This window comes from Passer montanus, unplaced genomic scaffold (assembly GCF_014805655.1).
Source record: "Passer montanus isolate IOZ18808 unplaced genomic scaffold, ASM1480565v1 scaffold46, whole genome shotgun sequence".
In the NCBI taxonomy this organism is placed as follows: Eukaryota; Metazoa; Chordata; class Aves; order Passeriformes; family Passeridae; genus Passer; species Passer montanus.
Window position 1 is genome coordinate 6,759,976 of NW_024369485.1, and position 18,355 is coordinate 6,778,330.

The following is an 18,355-nucleotide window of genomic DNA, read 5'->3' on the forward strand; positions in this document are numbered from 1 at the left end:
TTTTAATTCATTGCTAAGCACAGCAGAAAACTAAGCAGGATTCCAATTTTATGTACAATTTGCAAGCCATATACATTAGCTCAAACGTAAATCTCCCTTAATGAGGTGTGCAGCCCGATTATTAATCACATCTATTGAAACATTCCCCATGTTCAGCTCTGTCTCAGTGCAGGGGGGTGCTATTTAGTATTTCTGTTCCTTCGAAAAAGAAGAAGAGTCTAGGCATGAAAAATTGTATAATTCTACCTTAAAATGAACTGTAGCAACCTTGAATACAAAGAAGTGTCATTACAGTTTAGTTAGAAACATGTTTGTGTCTGGACTAGCAGGTCTTTGGCTTATCTCCAGGGCTCATCCTGGGCTTCTACCCAGGGATGCTTAGGCAGAAGCTCTGGAAAGGTCTTTTGAATAAGAAATATCCAAAACTGGAAAAGATTCAAAATCAGAGATGCCAAATTCTTGTTAGCATTAATTATTCTTAATTTAAATCAAGATCAAGGTCCCACTATGGTGGTCTCTGTGTAAACAGGGATAACAGTGTTTGCCTCCAAAATGAGAGACAGAAACTGATGAAAGATCAAGGATGTGCCAGAGGGATGTGATGTGTAAGTAAATGATCTCCATGTGATTTAGCTCAGTTCCCATAGTTGCTTGCTTATGTTTGGGTTTCTGTGTGTAGTCCAGAACATTTATTTTGAGTTGGATTGGAAAGGGTAGAATGAGGGGGCTGTCAAGGCCTGCGGAATGAATTACCTGAAGAGGGAACATATCAGAAAGGAGAGTAAAAGAGCACGAACCACCACTTGTAATCTGTGTTTCCAACAGATTGGTGTTAATCTAAATTATATCTTGGTGTTTCTTAGGAGTTTGGAAGGCAAGGGAGGAACTACTGCTGTGTCTGGTACATCCTTACACCATTTTCTTCCTGTACAGGTGTCCACAGCAGCAGCTGTGGATGAGAAGTTGGCAGAATTTCATGGGGGCAGTGTTAGGCTGATACTGATCTTTTCTGAAATGCAATTATACAGCCAGCTGCAGACAGAATCAAATGTTTGCCTCTCTCCTCACTGCTCCTCAGCCTCAAACAATCACGGAGTTGCTTTCTGCCGGGCTCCCCCAAAATGCCCATGAGGAGACCAAAGCTTTTATGTTTTGGTCTCATTGGAAATTCTCAGAATTATTTAAAAGGCTTTCAAAAGTGCTCGTGCAGAAATAAATACAATTACTCAAAGTACACATGAAGGAATAGTCTGTATATTTAACAGGAGTCCCCCATGATGCACTGCTACTTTTTAAATGAGGTTCATATTGTGATGGGGATACATCAAAATTTGGAAGCTGGAAGAATTGACGTGTTCAGGTATATGGTAAAGTGGCCATAGTCTGGCAGAAATATTTTTAAGGAAATCAAAATATCTATTATATAAAACTGACTTTGCTGCTGATATTTGTGGTGGATTTAAGTGCATTTTCTGTGTTTATCAGAAGTGCTAAAATCTAGCAATAATGAAATCTCTTGTGCAGCACTGGAGATTTCCCTGAGGTCCATGTCACTAAAGATGAGGGCTCAGCTGGCTGAGGTTTCATTGCACTTGGTTAAATATTCTTTCTATAAAACCCAGCTTTTTAAATTAGTCCATTTATTATGATAGAGATCTGTTACTTAAAAGAAGAATTCTACCCAGAATACTTTTCAAGATAGAAAGGCACAGCAGGGTATAAAACCCTTCTGTCAGCATTTCTGCATAATCTGGTTAGAGAAGAAATTGTGCATGTAGTGACCTCACAGGAGAATGGACCTTGAAAGGATTTAATTTCTCTGTTAAATGCTTTTAAATATCATCAAATGCCATGTACCAAATGAAATAAAGTATAGGTTTAGTGAAAACAAAATTTCTGCAGGAGCTTCAGCAGGAGATCTTGACTGAACTTCACTTTTTGCTGCAGTTGCTGTAAGCTCTGTGACATGCAGAAGATGTAAATACTGTGATACCACTGAAAATTCCTGTTGCTCAAGGAGAATCCTCCCTTTGGACAATGCCACTCATCAGTGCATCACTGCCACAATTAGACCCTCTAACCCCAAAGTCTGAGCTATCCCAGGCATTTTACTGGCAGGATGAGTTCTGACTTCCCCTCTAGTAGGAGATGCTGGAGAAAGGTTAAACCAGTAACCACCATGAGAGTGGTTTAGTTCCTCAGCAGCCTCATCAAACCCTCCCAGTTACCACTGAAGCAGCACAACGGGCAAGGCAAAACTAAGAAGAAATGGCCAACAACCCAACTGTGTGAACAACTCAATTACAATCACTTTACAAGTACCTAGAGAGATGTAAAATTAAAACCATTTTTTTCCTACTTACATTTTAAATTAGTTTGAAAACATATTCTCTATGTTTTCCTTCTCCTTAATCAAGCTGGGAATTACTTTACTCAGGGTTGTGGTAGGGGTCCACTTGTTAGCTGGATTCATTGTGCTGAGATTTACATTTATGGAATGGGATCTAGATTAAGGTACACATTTCCTACTGCTACCTAAAGTATGACCAAGCTTCAAATTTTCTCTGCCTTCTACATCAAAATCCCTAAGGATTTACTGACTCTTCATAAAGAAGTGGTTAATTTTTTTTTTTCTTTTTCTTCTTCCCTCCCTGAGATGCAGAGAGTCCTTAGTGACTGTGATTAATTTTCTTAATCTCTGTGCTTCAGTTTTTAAATGTAAGTGGGGATACCAATATTAATGATACTAACATTAGTGATTTAGCAGAAGAACAAATGCATCCTACACTGCAGTGTGTTGAGATGCAAAGCTGGTCCTCTGTAAAAAAAAAGTAATGATGTGAACCTAAACTTTCTAAAATGGGGTGTATTTTCAAATCTATAAACCTGGATAAGAGAGTCCAAAGAGCCAGCAACCCGGTCTAGTAGAAGGTGTTCCTGTCTGTGGCATAAAGTTGGAATTAAATGGTATTTAATATCCTTTTCAACCTAAGCCATTCAAAGACTCAATGATTCTGCACTTCAATATGTTCCTAATGATGATGGCCCCTGCTATTATAGGGCATTGATTGGATAAAACTAGACAAGTTTTTCTGGGACATGAATTGCCTATTCCTTGGGAAAAAAAAGGAAAAAAAAAAAAAAAACGTGTTTTCCCTCTAGGTAAAATAATGTAAAGTTTATTTCCATGGGATCACAGCAAAGAATTCTAATGTAAAAATATACTTCCTGCCCACCACTATGATTTAAAAGAAAGCTGCCTCCTCATCCTTTGTATACATTACAAGTTACATGTGTGGCTGTAAATGAAAACTGAGTAAAATATTTGGATTTCTCAGCGCTGAAATGCTGAGTAATCTGCGCTATGGCACTTCTAAGACTTTTATTTGTTTGTTTGTTTGAAAAATAATGCAGACACCAAGGTTATCACCACATTGACTGCTGTCACCCATTGCAGCAAATAATCTTCTTTATGTCTTGATTCAAAAAAAAGTGCAGAGTCATCCTGATCTCCCTTCCTAGAAAGTTTACAAAATCTGGCAGCAGCCAGCAGCTCTCCTTCCAGCAGAGCCTCACGGCCTCACACTGGGGTCTCACTGGCTGTTAGGAGGAGTGAGAAATGCAGATCAAACTCCCGTCTGAAGGAGGTGACTGACTGTGGCAGAAACAACAGCTAAATGCTGATTAGGCATGCTTCGGTTAAGAAAACACTGAAGACAGATTGGTTTTCATGCTTAAAAAATCCTAGGCATTCTAAGCAGAGACAGGTATGATGGTACAAAATAAGAGACCTCAGGAATGTGAAGAGAATCTGCCTCCCAGCACAGACAGGATGTACCCAGCACCTACATTAACATTTATTAATCTAACCTTTAGACTTGGAGTCAAGAAGACTTTATCACCTCCTTAGATTGTGTGTTCCAGAGTTTAATGAAGCTGAAAGAAAGAAAGAAAGAAAGAAAGAAAGAAAGAAAGAAAGAAAGAAAGAAAGAAAGAAAGAAAGAAAGCTTTGTTTTTTCTGATGTCTAATTTAATGGTTTTGGGGGATTTTTTTCCAAATGAAACCAATGACTTCTTCTTCTCCAAGCAGAAATGAGAAAGACTTGATTGCTGTCCTTAGTGTACCTTTTTTTATGTTGAATGTTGTTAAGTCCTCACTGATGTTCCAGTCTATGAGGGGAAAAAAATCCAACTCATTCAGTTTGTCTTTGATTTTAATGTACAAATAACAGACTATTGTTTGCTGGTTTTATTCTCCAGGACATTCAGCCTATTTTGTCCATTTTTTTTTTAAATGTCATCCCCAGCAGAGGTCTAGAACTAGGTGATTTTAAAGGTCCTTTCCAAACTAAATCTTTCTGTAGTTCAGTAAAAATATCATCCCCCATTTCAAAACAGGGCTCCAGTCCTCCTTTTTGATGATGGATACTTTGCTGCTTCTTTCCGTTCTTCTTGGACCATCCCATCTACATTTATCCCCTGAGATGATTCCTAATTGTTCAGAGATTGCTTTGGCTTAACTTTTAATTGATTCATTTCTCCAGGTTGATTGACTTTAACTTAACCAAGTTGTCTTTAATCTCTCATTTCACTCTTTTTGTTTCTATCCCTATTCTCTTCCAACTTATTTTAAACATCTGCTCATAATTAATCTTTTGCTCTTAAATTTGAGGCAGAAAATACATTATTTATTTTTGTCTTCTCTGTAGCCTCCCTTTCTTGCTCTCCTACCCTCACAAAAAATGGACTAAAAATTTCTTGTCTCCTTTCCTTTAAAGTAGTCATAGGCCATTGCCTGTCCAGCAAATAAAAAATTGCTGTACTTCATTCATGTCATGTTAGTACCAGAGAAACTTGGCAGTTTTGACCCAAAGCCAAAGACCCCTGAACCTTCCTGGAACTGCTCAGTGAACTCAACTCCACTGTCAGTGTTGTTGTGGCATTAGGAAGGAAGCTGAAGAAACAGAATTTTATAGAGTGACTATGTTGTGTGAATCTTGAGAACTGTCAGAAAACGTTCAGGAAAAATGTATGTGTATCCTTGTTGGGAGAAGGGAATAGACCTGCTTATCTGGGGAGAGCAACAGAGGCTGACTGGAAAACTTGGTATCAGAGCAATGACATGGGCAAACCAGTCAGGCAGAGATTTCCTCTTGTGTCAGCAAGGGAATTACTGCTCTGTATTCCCCAATCCCTGTGTTTGTGTGATAGAACTGAAGATAATTGTAAAAGGGGAATAAGCAGAAAGTTAACTTTTGTATAATAAGAATCATAAGAAAATCAGTGCAAATTTTGACACTCAAAAAAGCTACAAATAGCAATACTTATTTCCTTAGGATAATATTTGTTCTATTTGCAAAAAAAAAACCAAAACCAAAAAAAAACAAAAACCTAGAGTTTAATTACAGTGTTTTAATTTTGAACATTGTCACAAGTTTAGGCACACACACTAGTGCATAGTCTTGCATAGTTCTTCACACATATGTTTGACAATAAAGCTCCTCTCTATTATATATTGTGTAGCTACCCCAAGGTTAAATGCACCCAGGTACTCATCACTGAGAATGTGATATATTAACATTTATAAATTAATAACAATAAAAACATGGCAAAGATGCAACTGTGAACACAAACCTGCAGGAGGGCAGATAAGTGAGATTTTGGAATAAGGAGAGAAAAGTCCAAACTATTGTTAATTGCTGATAGAGCTGGTAGAGCATTGCTTCACCCATTCCAGTGCTGGAATGCATCCAGAGAAATACAATGGAGCTGGGGAAGGCTCTGGAGCACAGATCTGATGAGGAGGAGCTGAGGGGGCTGGGAAAGGGGCTCAGCCTGGAGAGAAGGAGGCTCAGGGAGAATATTCTGGCTCTGCACAGCTCCCTGAGAGGAGGGGACAGCCAGGTGGGGGTTTGTCTCTTCTCTCAGGTGATAAGAAATAGGACCAGGGGAAATGGCCTGGAGTTGCTCTAGGGGACGTTTAGGTTGAATATTGGGAAAATTTTCTTCACTGAAAGGATTGTCAAGCATTGGAACAGACTGCCCAGGGAAGTGGTGGAACCACTGTCCCTGAAGGCATCTAGAAGATGTGCAGGTGTGGCACTGAGGGCCGTGGTTTAGTGCTGGGCTTGGCAGTGCTGGGTTCATGGTTGGACTCGATGATCTTAAAGGTCACTTCCAACCTTAATGGTTCTGTGGTTTCTGTACCGTTAAATTAAGCCATGCCAGGACGTGTGCCCTTGAAGTGGTGACCAGCCAGCCTGGTCCACAACCTGCAGGAGACTTAAACACTTGCTACAGTCATATAAACATTGCATTCAAGTCACTTGATTCTGCAGATTTATTCAGCTGAAGGAGAAAATACTTTCTGCTTGATGGTCCAAAAATGACAGTGTGCAAGGCAGCTGTGCCTTGAGAATTTGAAACAACTCACCCTAAACTTCCTAGGGAATTCAACATCCCTCCTGAGCTGAGATGCTGGTTCATAAGAGAGCAGCATTTCCTCACAGGCTTTTTTGCAAACTGCAAGACTTCTGTGCTGCTGTATGTTTATCTTTCACTGGGGACACTGATCTGCAGTAGAGCAGGTAACACTCAAAGAACCTGACAGTTTATGCTGTAATTTTCCCTGTCTAGAACGGCTGTCAGGAGTCTGCTTGGGGCAACATAAGCAGCTGCATGAATCCAAACAATTTAAATCTAAAGACAAACTCAACAGACCTTTCATTGCACACACTTGGTTATTTGCAAATCTCCTGTTGTCATATTTCTGGATTTGATCTGAGAAAATTTGCTTTGTACCTGCTTTGTTTCATGCAATTCTTCTACTACAGAGAGTGAAGGCCCACAGACAGAGGCAGAAACATCTGCAATCTGCTCCTGATTCCTTTTCTGCTCAGTAGTGTGTCTCCTTAAATTGGCCAGAATTTTCTCATGGCTAGATCCAAAGTGAAGAGAGCTTTCCACTTTCTAATCCAAATTCAAATTTGTTGTTTTAATAGTTTTAATTTTTTTATTGTTTTAATATTATTTGAAAGCCAAATTTAATTGTTATTTGAACGCCAAAACATTTTGATGAGTTTTTTAAATGTTGGGTTTTCTATTTTCCCTCAAGCTGAAATTCTCTAGTGGTAAAAAAAAAAAGTGCATGTGTGTATATATTCTTTTCAACATACACATTACATGAATATGTATACATGATACATAACTTATTTGTTAAACTTTTCCAGTAAGATCAGCTTCAGCTTTATCATTCTGTCACAAAATTTAATAGCTGTAGACTTCCTAGACTGTGACTGTGACAAGTAAAATTAAAGTAAGTCTGTATTAAATTTGAGTTTATTAAAATATCATACCCCTAAAATACTTAGGAATGGAATACAAAGTCAGAACCTGACATGGAACACTGACCACATCTGACTTTTCTGAATGTCCTTTCACATGAGCTAACAGAACTCCTTGTCACCAGGAGGAGCTCTGGATAGCAGAAAGAGACACAATATAATCATAGAAAATAAACCCACGCATTTTCTAGACAATTAATGTGGACCAATGGCTTAGCCAGTGAACTACCCTCCATCATCACCACCAGCATGGCAATTTTCATAGTGTGCAAACTGTGCTATCATTGAGAGTTCCAATGTCACTCAGTAGGCAGAGAATTATGATACAAATTACTCTGGTTATTTGTACTCACAGCATAATTTTTCCTTTATCATGTACAAAGAAACAAGGTGTCCCATTCTTGGTGACAATCACTCATTTCTCAAATAATCCGTTTAATTTATGCTCTTTGGAAGAAAATGTTACTTCCATTTTTAAGTTTTTCAGGTTGAATCTCTTAAACCTTGAAAGATTTAATAGGATGACAAAAGGAATTTTTAGAATGAATCCCAGACTTGAACCAAACTTCACATTCTCCTGTATTTGCAGTCTATTTGGAAAGTAATTCAATGTCCATTAAAATCAATTAGTGTCTTCATTTTTTTTCTGAGCATGGAGAGTCTTAGAATGTCAGGGTTGTTAATTTAAGCACCTGCAGGTGAACATGGTATTTAGCTTTAGACAGGCATTTAAAGGTTTTCCATTTGTTTAGCTGGTGACAAAAACATGACAAAATTTAGCTGACAGAATTGTTTTACTGCTGGAGGATGAAACACCTGGGGGATGATTGGACCCCCTATATCTATGCACGAATACAAACTTTGTTTCCTCATTTCAGGTCACGGAACCAAAGGCGTGTTTGAACTTCTTTCAGGATGGCGTCGCACCAGGGAGAATCTGCCATTCAAGGACCGAGTAGCCGATGCCTACTCGGATGTCATGGTCTCCTACACGATGACAAGCTCCTTGTATTTCATAGCCTTCGGCATGGGGGCAAGCCCCTTCACCAACATCGAAGCTGTAAAAGTCTTCTGCCAGAACATGTGTGTCTCCATCCTGTTGAACTACTTCTACATCTTCTCTTTCTTTGGCTCCTGCCTGGTCTTTGCTGGCCAGCTGGAGCAGAACCGGTACCACAGCATCTTCTGCTGTAAAATCCCCTCGGCAGAGTACCTGGACCGGAAGCCTGTGTGGTTCCAGACCATGATGAACGACGGCCATCAGCACACTTCCCACCACGAGACCAACCCGTACCAGCACCACTTTATCCAGCATTTCCTCCGAGAGCACTACAATGAGTGGATTACCAATATCTACGTCAAGCCATTTGTGGTGATACTGTATCTCATCTATGCCTCTTTCTCCTTTATGGGGTGCTTACAGATTAATGATGGAGCAAACATCATCAACCTTCTTGCCAGTGAGTCCCCAAGCGTCTCCTATGCCCTCATACAGCAAAAGTATTTCAGCAACTACAGCCCTGTGATAGGCTTCTACATCTATGAACCTCTGGAGTACTGGAATGGTACTGTGCAAGAAGACCTAAAAACACTCAGCCAGGGGTTCAACACCGTGTCCTGGATTGAACAGTATTACCAATACCTTCGAGTGGGTAACATCAGTGCAACCAACAAAAGTGACTTTATCAGCATCCTCCAGAGCTCCTTTTTAAAAAAGCCAGAATTCCAGCACTTCAAAAATGACATAATTTTCTCCAAAGCTGGAGATGAGAACAACATAATTGCTTCTCGTCTGTACCTTGTGGCCAGGACTAGTGAAAACACGCAGAGGGAAGCAGTGGAATTGCTGGAGAAGCTGAGGCCACTTTCTCTTATACAGAGCATCAAGTTCATTGTGTTCAACCCTACTTTTGTTTTCATGGACCACTATGGTTTATCAGTAACTATGCCTGTCCTGATTTCTGGTTTTGGCATCCTGCTGGTGTTAATACTGACCTTCTTCCTGGTTATCCACCCTCTGGGAAATTTCTGGTTAATCCTAAGTGTCACCTCAATAGAGCTGGGTGTCCTTGGCTTGATGACCTTATGGAATGTAGACATGGATTGCATTTCTATACTGTGCCTTATCTACACTTTGAATTTTGCCATAGATCACTGTGCACCCCTGCTTTATACATTTGTATTAGCTACTGAGCACACCCGAACTCAGTGTATAAAGAACTCCCTCCAAGAGCATGGGACAGCCATTTTGCAGAACGTTTCTTCCTTTCTTATCGGGTTGGTCCCCCTTCTCTTTGTGCCTTCAAACTTGACCTTCACACTGTTCAAATGCTTGCTGCTTGCCGGCAGTTGCACACTTCTGCACTGTTTTGTTATTTTGCCCGTGTTTCTAACCTTTTTCCCACCTTCCAAAAAGCACCACAAGAAAAAGAAACGGGCCAAAAGGAAGGAACGAGAAGAGATCGAATGCATAGAGATTCAGGAGAATCCTGATCATGTTACAGCAGTCTGAAAGGCTTAGAAAAATATAATAGTATATTCTCTTTTTAAAAAAGCGTTGCACAGAGATGCAGGGAAAATAGAGCAAAGATCTCAGCTGCTTGTGCTGGCCAGGTCTGACAAGGCAAAGGAAGATCAAGAAGGGGTATTCATGACACCTCAAGGTGCAAACTTTTTTTAACAAAAATAATGAAAGTGAAATAATCTCAAATGTTTCCTTTGAATCCTCATTCTCCACCAGGGAAGAGTCTGTTGGCCATTAAGTGTTCCTGAGTCTCAAACTGTAGCTCTAATGGGAGTTGCTTAATATGTCATATGTAGGACAAAAGCTAAGGTGAAAAAAAGAGTTACCATTAAGTAAACACTAGGGGAAAAGGCAGATTTGTTTGAAAAAATTGTCCATGGAAAAGAATTAAACAATATTTCAAATGAGAAAAGGTTACAAGACCAAGAGAGATTGAAAATGCCATGGTAATTTTTTATTTTCTTGAGCAAGTAAGATGCAACCTATGCACTTGGGAAGTAAATGTTTTAAACTATCTAAGCCAAAGTACTTCCCAAATCCGGTATACCTTGTATATCTGTAACACCACAATTAGAGCATTATTGCAAATATGGATGGCAAAGGGATAGGATAAAAAATAATCATAGCCATTTGGAAATCTAACTCGTAGTTCCTTTAAATGTGACATATCACTGTTATCCCAAGAGGCCACAGCTGGTAGTAAATACCATACACCTATTTTGGTAATTATGAATTTCCCCTTGAATTAACAGATCTCACAAAACTAACCCAGGCCATCGTCTCTGCAGCACTGTTTGCAGTTCCTGCAGTGTAACACTTCTGAATCCTAATTTATCAGTGTTGACATTAAATACTGAATATTAATCAAGCAGGCGCTACAAACGCAATGATGGATTGCATTTCACAGGCACAATGTGACCGTGTAGCAGCTGAGTCAGCTCTGGAGCACCTGCACAGTCTAGCATCATATATTTGGTCCAAGGCATGAAGGGGTATGTTTGCTGGTCTCTGCAATATGCTGCAGGAAGTGGGATTTTCCCCTTCTTCAAGCAAATCATGATACAAAAATCTTGCCACACTAAAAAAAAAACCACCTTGTAAATGTTGCATGGGGCCAGATCAACCCCTCATTGCAAGAAGACAGATTGGTCCCCGGTGGGAAGGGGAGGGGAGGGTGAAATGTCTTTTTTACTGTTATTATTATTCCTAAATATTTGAGTGTTGATCATCTGCAACATAAAGCTTTGTTATGGCAGTTGAAATTTCACAGGAGAGTGCAGTAAATCCTCAGTTACTATGTGGCACTAGAAATTGTACTGTAAAGGACTGTGAATGACTTTTTCTGCTTTGTAAACTATTCAGCTTAGTAGCCCAAGGGAAGGGATGAAAACAGATCTAGCCATTTCAGTTTGCTCTCGGCCCAGTTCTGCACTGGAGCTTGCCATGCTGATCTCTCCTTTCAGTATTTTAAAAGGGCTTGCTTTCTACTTTCTGGAATACGGTACAGCATCACCTCCATGAGCAATGTCTTCCTGAACCTATAGTATCCATGAGGACACTATGTAAAGATATCACTATATGAAGTGTCTATGTCTACTTTGTATTATTTGTGGGTACCTTTAAAAGATAATCTGGAAGCTGTTTGCCTTCCAGAATGTGTATACATGTCTATTTGTGGCTGATAACTCAGTCTCAAAACTGCAGTTTGCTGACGAGGAAGTGTACATATGTCTTACTAAAAAGCTCTCTGCAAGATGTTAATTCTTTGCTATGTGACATGTCTCACCTCTTCCTACTGTTTTATGGTTAGGGAGAGCTGGAAAAAAATCACCTGCAGTACAAAAAAAAGCCATTTGAATGCCAGTTCTAATGTTCATGAGCTGCTTCTGCTTCCAAGGAATGCAATTTCACCTCTTCTCTATATTTTCTGTACTTTGCCATTATCATTTGCCAAAAATGACCTCTGTGTTTTAGGAGTGGTCAAAGCTCTTGATAGTTCGAGGAAACTTTTGAGTGCAACATGTCTTAGGGAGGGAGAAACTTTCTAGACAGGCAAAGCTCCCAAAGTTTGAATCTAGATCAAAACTTCAGGGGTAGCTAGATCAAGGTTACTGGTTTGAGCCAAAATATTCCAGGGGCAGATACAGAACTGAGATCTAAATAGTTCAGTAAGGTTTAGAAGCAGGGGATGTTTTAGTGTTGAGTTATGGGTCACATGTGTCTCTAGTTGGGAAGTTTTTACTGACTTTGTTTTGCATCTTGATGACACTGTGCAACATCCATCCTATTTTGATCAGTCCATTGTGAATGTCAAGCTTCTTAATCATTTTAGATTTTCTCCACTGCCCACATGAAACCTGCAGTGTTGCAGCACTGTGACCCTTGGTAATCACTTCTGGAGGTGTCACCTGGGAAATTCCTGGTCTTCTCTTGTACTGCCCAGATGTATCCCAGGGATCTCTGTCATGCATTGAGTTGAGGGAAATAGCACTTTCCAAAGCTATCAAAGCCAGGATTCATCTCATCTAACTTCAGATATTACCAATGTAAATATTTATGTCTGAACTTCCTTTATGGCCATAAGAGAGTAACAGACACTTCTGATCCATTTTACAGTTGTATATTACAAATAAATGAATCACATTTTTTAAAATGCAGATTTCTGTCCATCAGTGATCAAGGAAGCTCAGCAGTCAGCAGACTCATCCAGGCTTGGGAAGATTAACACCACTTAAAATGACAAAATAAGTAGAGAAAGAGAAAATATTATAAACATGCCTCCCAGGCTTCAGTTTTAAGGATAAATCCCAGGAATAACTCAGCCCAAATTCTATGTTTTGCTTATGAAGTTTTATGCACAACAAATTGTTTAAAAACCTGGAATTCCCATAGCAGAGTACAGTAAGCCCAGACACCAGAAAATGTCAATATTAAAGGTGGGCTCACACAAACCAGCAAGAATTTGATGAAGTGTCAAACCAGCTCCTGTCAGTGTCATGCATGTGCAGTATCACTTAGCACCTAGTATAACAAGTACCAAATATATAGATCACACACTGGGACTAGAAGGTTTTTATTTCTCTGTCGATGCAGGAGTGAAGCAGAAAACAAACCACATCCTTCATGGATGTAATTTTGATTTTTTTTTTTCAAACAATTTCCACATCCACCAAAAAAGGACCAGTGCAGCCTTTGCTTCTACAAATACATCAGTCTCTATGGAACAAGGAAAACAGGAATAATTTTGGGATGCAGAGTCTGTATTTTTTAATTCTTTCTACTTGTTTTTGTTTATTTTTCTTGCAAATTTTTTTCAGTACGTTATACCCAGCACCTTTCCAGCTTAACTGGAGCTGCATAGCACCTGTGAAGAAAGCACATAGCTCATGCCAAGCAATTTGACACTCTGATAACCTGCTGCATACTGGATCTTCATTGCACACCTTTTCCTCAGTTACCATAAATCCCCTGCAATACTGTGCATATTCCTTTAATGTCTGATTTTATATATGGTCTAGATAATCTTCCAAGAACCCTGTGTGCATCTCCTGCTTGGTTTGGTTTCATTCCCTCAAAGTATATTGCTTTGAATTCATAGTTGAGATAACTCTGTTGAAGTCAATAGATTTATTGCCATGATATATTTGACTTTGCATGTCTTCTATCTGGTAAGAAGTGATACCATGACAAATGAGCCTCTTACATTGTTCGTGAGCTTGTTGAACAATATATCTGTCTATATTCTATAGCCATAGTTGCATGCTGCAGTGAAGATCTATTTCTTTACACTAAATTTAAACATCAATCTAATATTCTTTTTTCTTTCTCCCTTTTTCATTAGAGTTAAGTCTTCACCTTTGTAGTCCAGTACTTGAGGTAGGTTTAAATTAGATTTAAGGAAGAAATTCATTACTGTGAGGGTAGGGAGGCCCTGGCACAGGTTGCCCAGAGAAGCTGTGGCTGCCCCATCCCTGGCTGTGTCCCAGGCCAAGTTGGACAGGACTTGGAGCAGTGCAAAGCGTGCTGCCCATTGCAGGTGGTTGGAGCTAGATGGTCTTTAAGGTCCCTTCCAACTTAAACAATTCTATGTTTCATAAATTTATTGCCTAACAAAGCAAAGCACTCTTTAAGGTCAATGTAGATATGGATGCATGACACCTTGCATGCATAATTTAAAGAGATTATCTTCAGGGTTATCACTCTCAACTTTTTACTTCAAACAATTCCTATTTAGAATATAACCTGCCACAGTTAATGTCTGTTCAAGTTCCTCAAACAACTCCAGTTTTGAAATTTTCTCTGATGGGATGGAAAAGAACCAGGGGGGAAGGAAGAATATGCAGTTAAGTGGTTGTGTAATCAGCTTTCTTTTTTTCCCCAAAGGCTTTCACTGCTCTACTCCTAATTAAGTCACACTGAGTAGCAACTCTAGCATAATTAAGATTTATTTCAACATAGTTATTCCATATTTCACTATGACAAGAGCTTGGCTTATTGTCTTTATGCAAGTACCATGCTAAGTCTCTGATTAATTTTTCAGTAATTATAAACTTTAATAAGTTATTTTTCATTGCAACACTAGGTTTTTGAGTACTTCAAGCTCCCATTTGATCTCCTAGGAAACACTGTAAGGAAGCAAAGTTAGGCAGTCAGTGAGCAAGAGACGTGTTGTAGTGCTGGGGAAATTGGATTCTTCACAAAGAGGCAGCGTCTCCTCCAACAGGCTTTAAACAAACAGTGATATTCAGGATATCTGAGAAAATTAAGGTGAAGTGGAAACCAAGTGAAGCATTGTTTGGAGTGTAACCAAATTATTATAGACAGATAAAGCTTTGATTCTTCTTTCATAACTTCTTACACAGGCAAAAGGCATTTGAACAGGAAAGGAAACTGGATATGGAAAGCACCTCATCCATCACTTAAAATGATTCTTTTCACTGTAGTCTTGCATAAACAATGTCACACACCAGTTAGTACTGGTGTATTTTTCCACCTCAGCACGGGCCTCCCCATGCCCTGTTTTCCATGGAAACAAAGGAAGGGATTCCATGTTTGTTTTCACAAACCCTTGGGGAGGAGATTGAGAATTGCTTCCTTGCCTGGCAGAACTGTGTGTGGGTGACAGCTGAAAGATGCAAGTACAGGTTATTTCATGCCCCACTTGCTTTCTCTGCCTGCTCAAGAGCAGCAATGCCATCAAACCCTGGTACCAACCCCATGCTGAGTGCAGGAAATCATAACTTCCCCAGGAGTAACTTGGAATTTGTGAGCACAGCAGCTCACAGGCTGACACAAGCTGGTACATCTCTGACCAAGAAGACTTTAAGGGTTTTTTTTAGAAATGCTCTTTGAGAGATTCCCACTTCTCACTACAGAGCCCCACACAACACCCCACCTGCCCAACACTGGAGTGGTTGTAAATCCTTCCACTGATATGGCAGTCAGGTAAAGGAATTTTCTGGAAGCTTTTACTTTTAATCCTAGAGGCTTTGAGGCTTTTCTCAAATGCAATCTTCGGTGGTTTTGGTGTTTTTTTTCCCCTCAACCATTTCTTCATCTCTTTCTACCTCCTTCATAGTTTAAAAGCAAAGGATCCAATGTGAAACTTGAATGCTCATCCTACCCATAGCCACACAAAACATCATTATCCACAAATTTGAGGTGGGTTATGGATATTCAGGCTAAACACAAGGATCAGACTTTCTTGCCCACACTGGCAATTGAAACCCTGCTGAAAACAAGTAAATGCGAAACATTTAATCTTTCCTAGCTCTCTTTGTTTCCTCTCTGACATACCAGTGTGTCCACAAAACTATTCTCTTTTTTTTCCTGCTTCCTCATTAAAACAGAGTTTCTTTTTCCTGCTCCCTGAGGCTATCTTCTTTTTGCAGCTCAACTTATTTCACACTTTATTCTTCTCTGAGTGCTCTCAACCTCTTCAAAATTTCCCTATTTATATTTGAAAATTCTGAGAGCATAACTCTGTTGAAATAAATAGAAGATGTTTCTATGCTTCAAAGTGCAGCCTGTGGTACAGACCTAACTAATTTATAACAAATCCCAAATAGCAAAATACTTTCTTCAGACAGAAAAGTGTCTGTAAAAAAACTCGGAAAAAATTAAGCCTAAATTTCCATTTTTATGAGGTTTTTATTTCATAAACTTCTACTTTTATTCCTTTACTTTAGGCATTTATTTTTCAGCAAACTTTTATCATAGAAATGGCTAGTCTTTCTCTGCTTTTCTGTCTCAGCAAGAAAAATAAGTGGATATTTCTTCATGACCTCTAAAAGAAATCATTGTCCCTGCATGGAACAATTTTTTCATCAAATTTCTGTCCAGAGCACATTTTCCAGCACATTAATTGTACAAACTACTGGAAACAAGTATTCCAATGGAAATGCTGATACAGCCTTAACTACAGAAAAATGATTGGTACTTCAACAGTGTCCTGTTTAATTCCAACCACTCTGCATCAGCCTGCTGGATACTCCAGGCAGTTTTCCTTACATAGAATGATAATCATCTTCTTCACCATGTGGGCAATATCAGCATGTCACAGTCTACCCTGCTTACACAGCAAAATCATGAACAGATAAGCCCAGCTTTGCTGGAGAAGGGAAATATCCCAGGGTAAGGCAGAGTGGCAGCCCTCTCCTCTGAGACTGTTTCTCAGTTTCCCATCTGTATGTTGGATTTTGCACTGAGCTGCTCTGTAAAGGACAAGAAACATCACTTTTCTTTCCATAAACCATTTGGGAATAGGATGTGAAATATTTTAGATTTAGTCATGGATAGACATTTTTTACATGGGAATTTGAAAAGAGATGTCAGTCAAACAGAGTAAAAGTCTCCATGAATAGAGAAATCTGAGTCTGCAACATCTTGCAATTCTGACTTGATAGTTCTCGGATCTTATTTTCTTTCATCAGTAAGGACTGAACTTTTTTCTCACCACATTGAAGATAATCCCTGACCTACAAAAACATCCTGTTTGCCAGAAGCAGACATTCTCTTGGAGGAAATCCCATTGGTTTCAGCTCCATGTCAAGGGAGATTTTGCAGGATTTGGACAGCAGTGGTTAGTATGTACCTCCCCAGGCATAAGCCTTCATTCCCAACATGCAGACCCAAATACTAAATATGTAGGATTAGTAGGATGCGTGATTTTGCCTTTACAGAAAATGAAGGGGTCATTGCAAAATCCAGTTCTGAATTCACCATAGGTGGAAAAGCAAAGAATGGTCAAGGACTCAGCCTTGCTATTATTGTACCTGTGTAGGAATTTCAGAGAGAGCTCATCCACCTGTGAAAGCTTAAGCAGGGACAGCATCATGCCCTCAACAAGAATTTGTTCTTTACTCACCACCTCAGAGAACCACACTGCTCCTGAACAGCATCATGGAGCCTGTCCTAAGTCCCAGGTATGATAAAGTTGAAGTACAGAACTTAGGGTGCAACTTCTTAACACCAGGTTTTGTGATGACACAGGTATTGGAATTCAAAGTTCAAAGCCTTTAAATATCTGCAGAAGTCTCTGGCACAGCTTTGCTCCAGAAAACCACCTCTCTCCCCAGCAGCCCAGGCACAGTCTGGGTGCTGGCATGGCCCAGGGACAATTCCCACCAGACAATTCAATTACAGTCACCCCATTTTTGGACTACAGGACTGTTTTACAGTGTGAGCACTGAGAGACCACATCAGCCTCCTTCAGGGCTGCAGAGCAATCCTGATGTGGCTTGATTTATTCTCAAAGTTATAACTTTAGACAGCAATGCAGCCGATGTTCATAGCGGCATTTTACATCTGAAGATCTTCATCTGGCAAAATACTCAAGTAAATGATTTAGTTTAATCAAATTCTAAAGTCTCCTGGACTGGGACATCTTTAAATTTAAGCATGTGTTTAAATACTGAGCTAAATAAGGATGCACTTATCTCTGTGCTTCAAGTTAAATAAGAGCTTTGCAGAAATAAAGGCCTTAAAAGAAAAGGCCTTTTTTCTCATAACATACTAAATTCTACAATTATAGTGGCAATTTCACAATATGTAGAAAAAACGTGCCAAGCACATATATTTTTCAGGGTTTCAATTTCCCTGATGTAAGACATCTCAGGGACATTTTAGTGATTTGTTACAGTCATACAATACTCAGGCAAGAACAAAGCCTCGCTGAGCACTTTTTCTGGAAAAAAAATAGGAAGATATTTGACTCAGAATGAGAATGCAGTATCTTGTGATGTTAAAGCTCATTTCTAAAAGAAAAAAATGAAACTTTTCATTTAATGTAATTCATTATTTCTTTCAAGTGACACACTAGAGAAGTGCTGGATATGTCTTTATTATGAATAAGACAGGGATTGCTCAATGAAGTTAAATTCAGCTTTGCCAATAAAATGATAATAACGCCCCCCATAAAAAGAAAAAGAAAAATGGAAAAAAAGTCTGGCTTTGTGCCTAGTGTAAAATTTGTCATGGCACCATCTAT

The 18,355-nt window shown here is 39.3% G+C and overlaps 1 protein-coding gene across 2 annotated transcripts in view; it reads left to right on the forward strand.

Annotated features, from left to right (window-relative positions):
• Positions 1 to 10,889, forward strand: part of PTCHD4 (patched domain containing 4) — an 82,542-nt gene extending 71,653 nt beyond the window's left edge. For both annotated transcript variants that reach the window (XM_039721604.1, XM_039721605.1), the window contains exon 3: positions 8,222 to 10,889. In XM_039721604.1, the coding sequence (XP_039577538.1) occupies positions 8,222 to 9,855 (1,634 nt within the window). In that variant the 3' untranslated portion in view covers positions 9,856 to 10,889. The remainder of the gene's footprint in view (positions 1 to 8,221) is intronic.
• Positions 10,890 to 18,355: the final 7,466 nt, after the last annotated feature.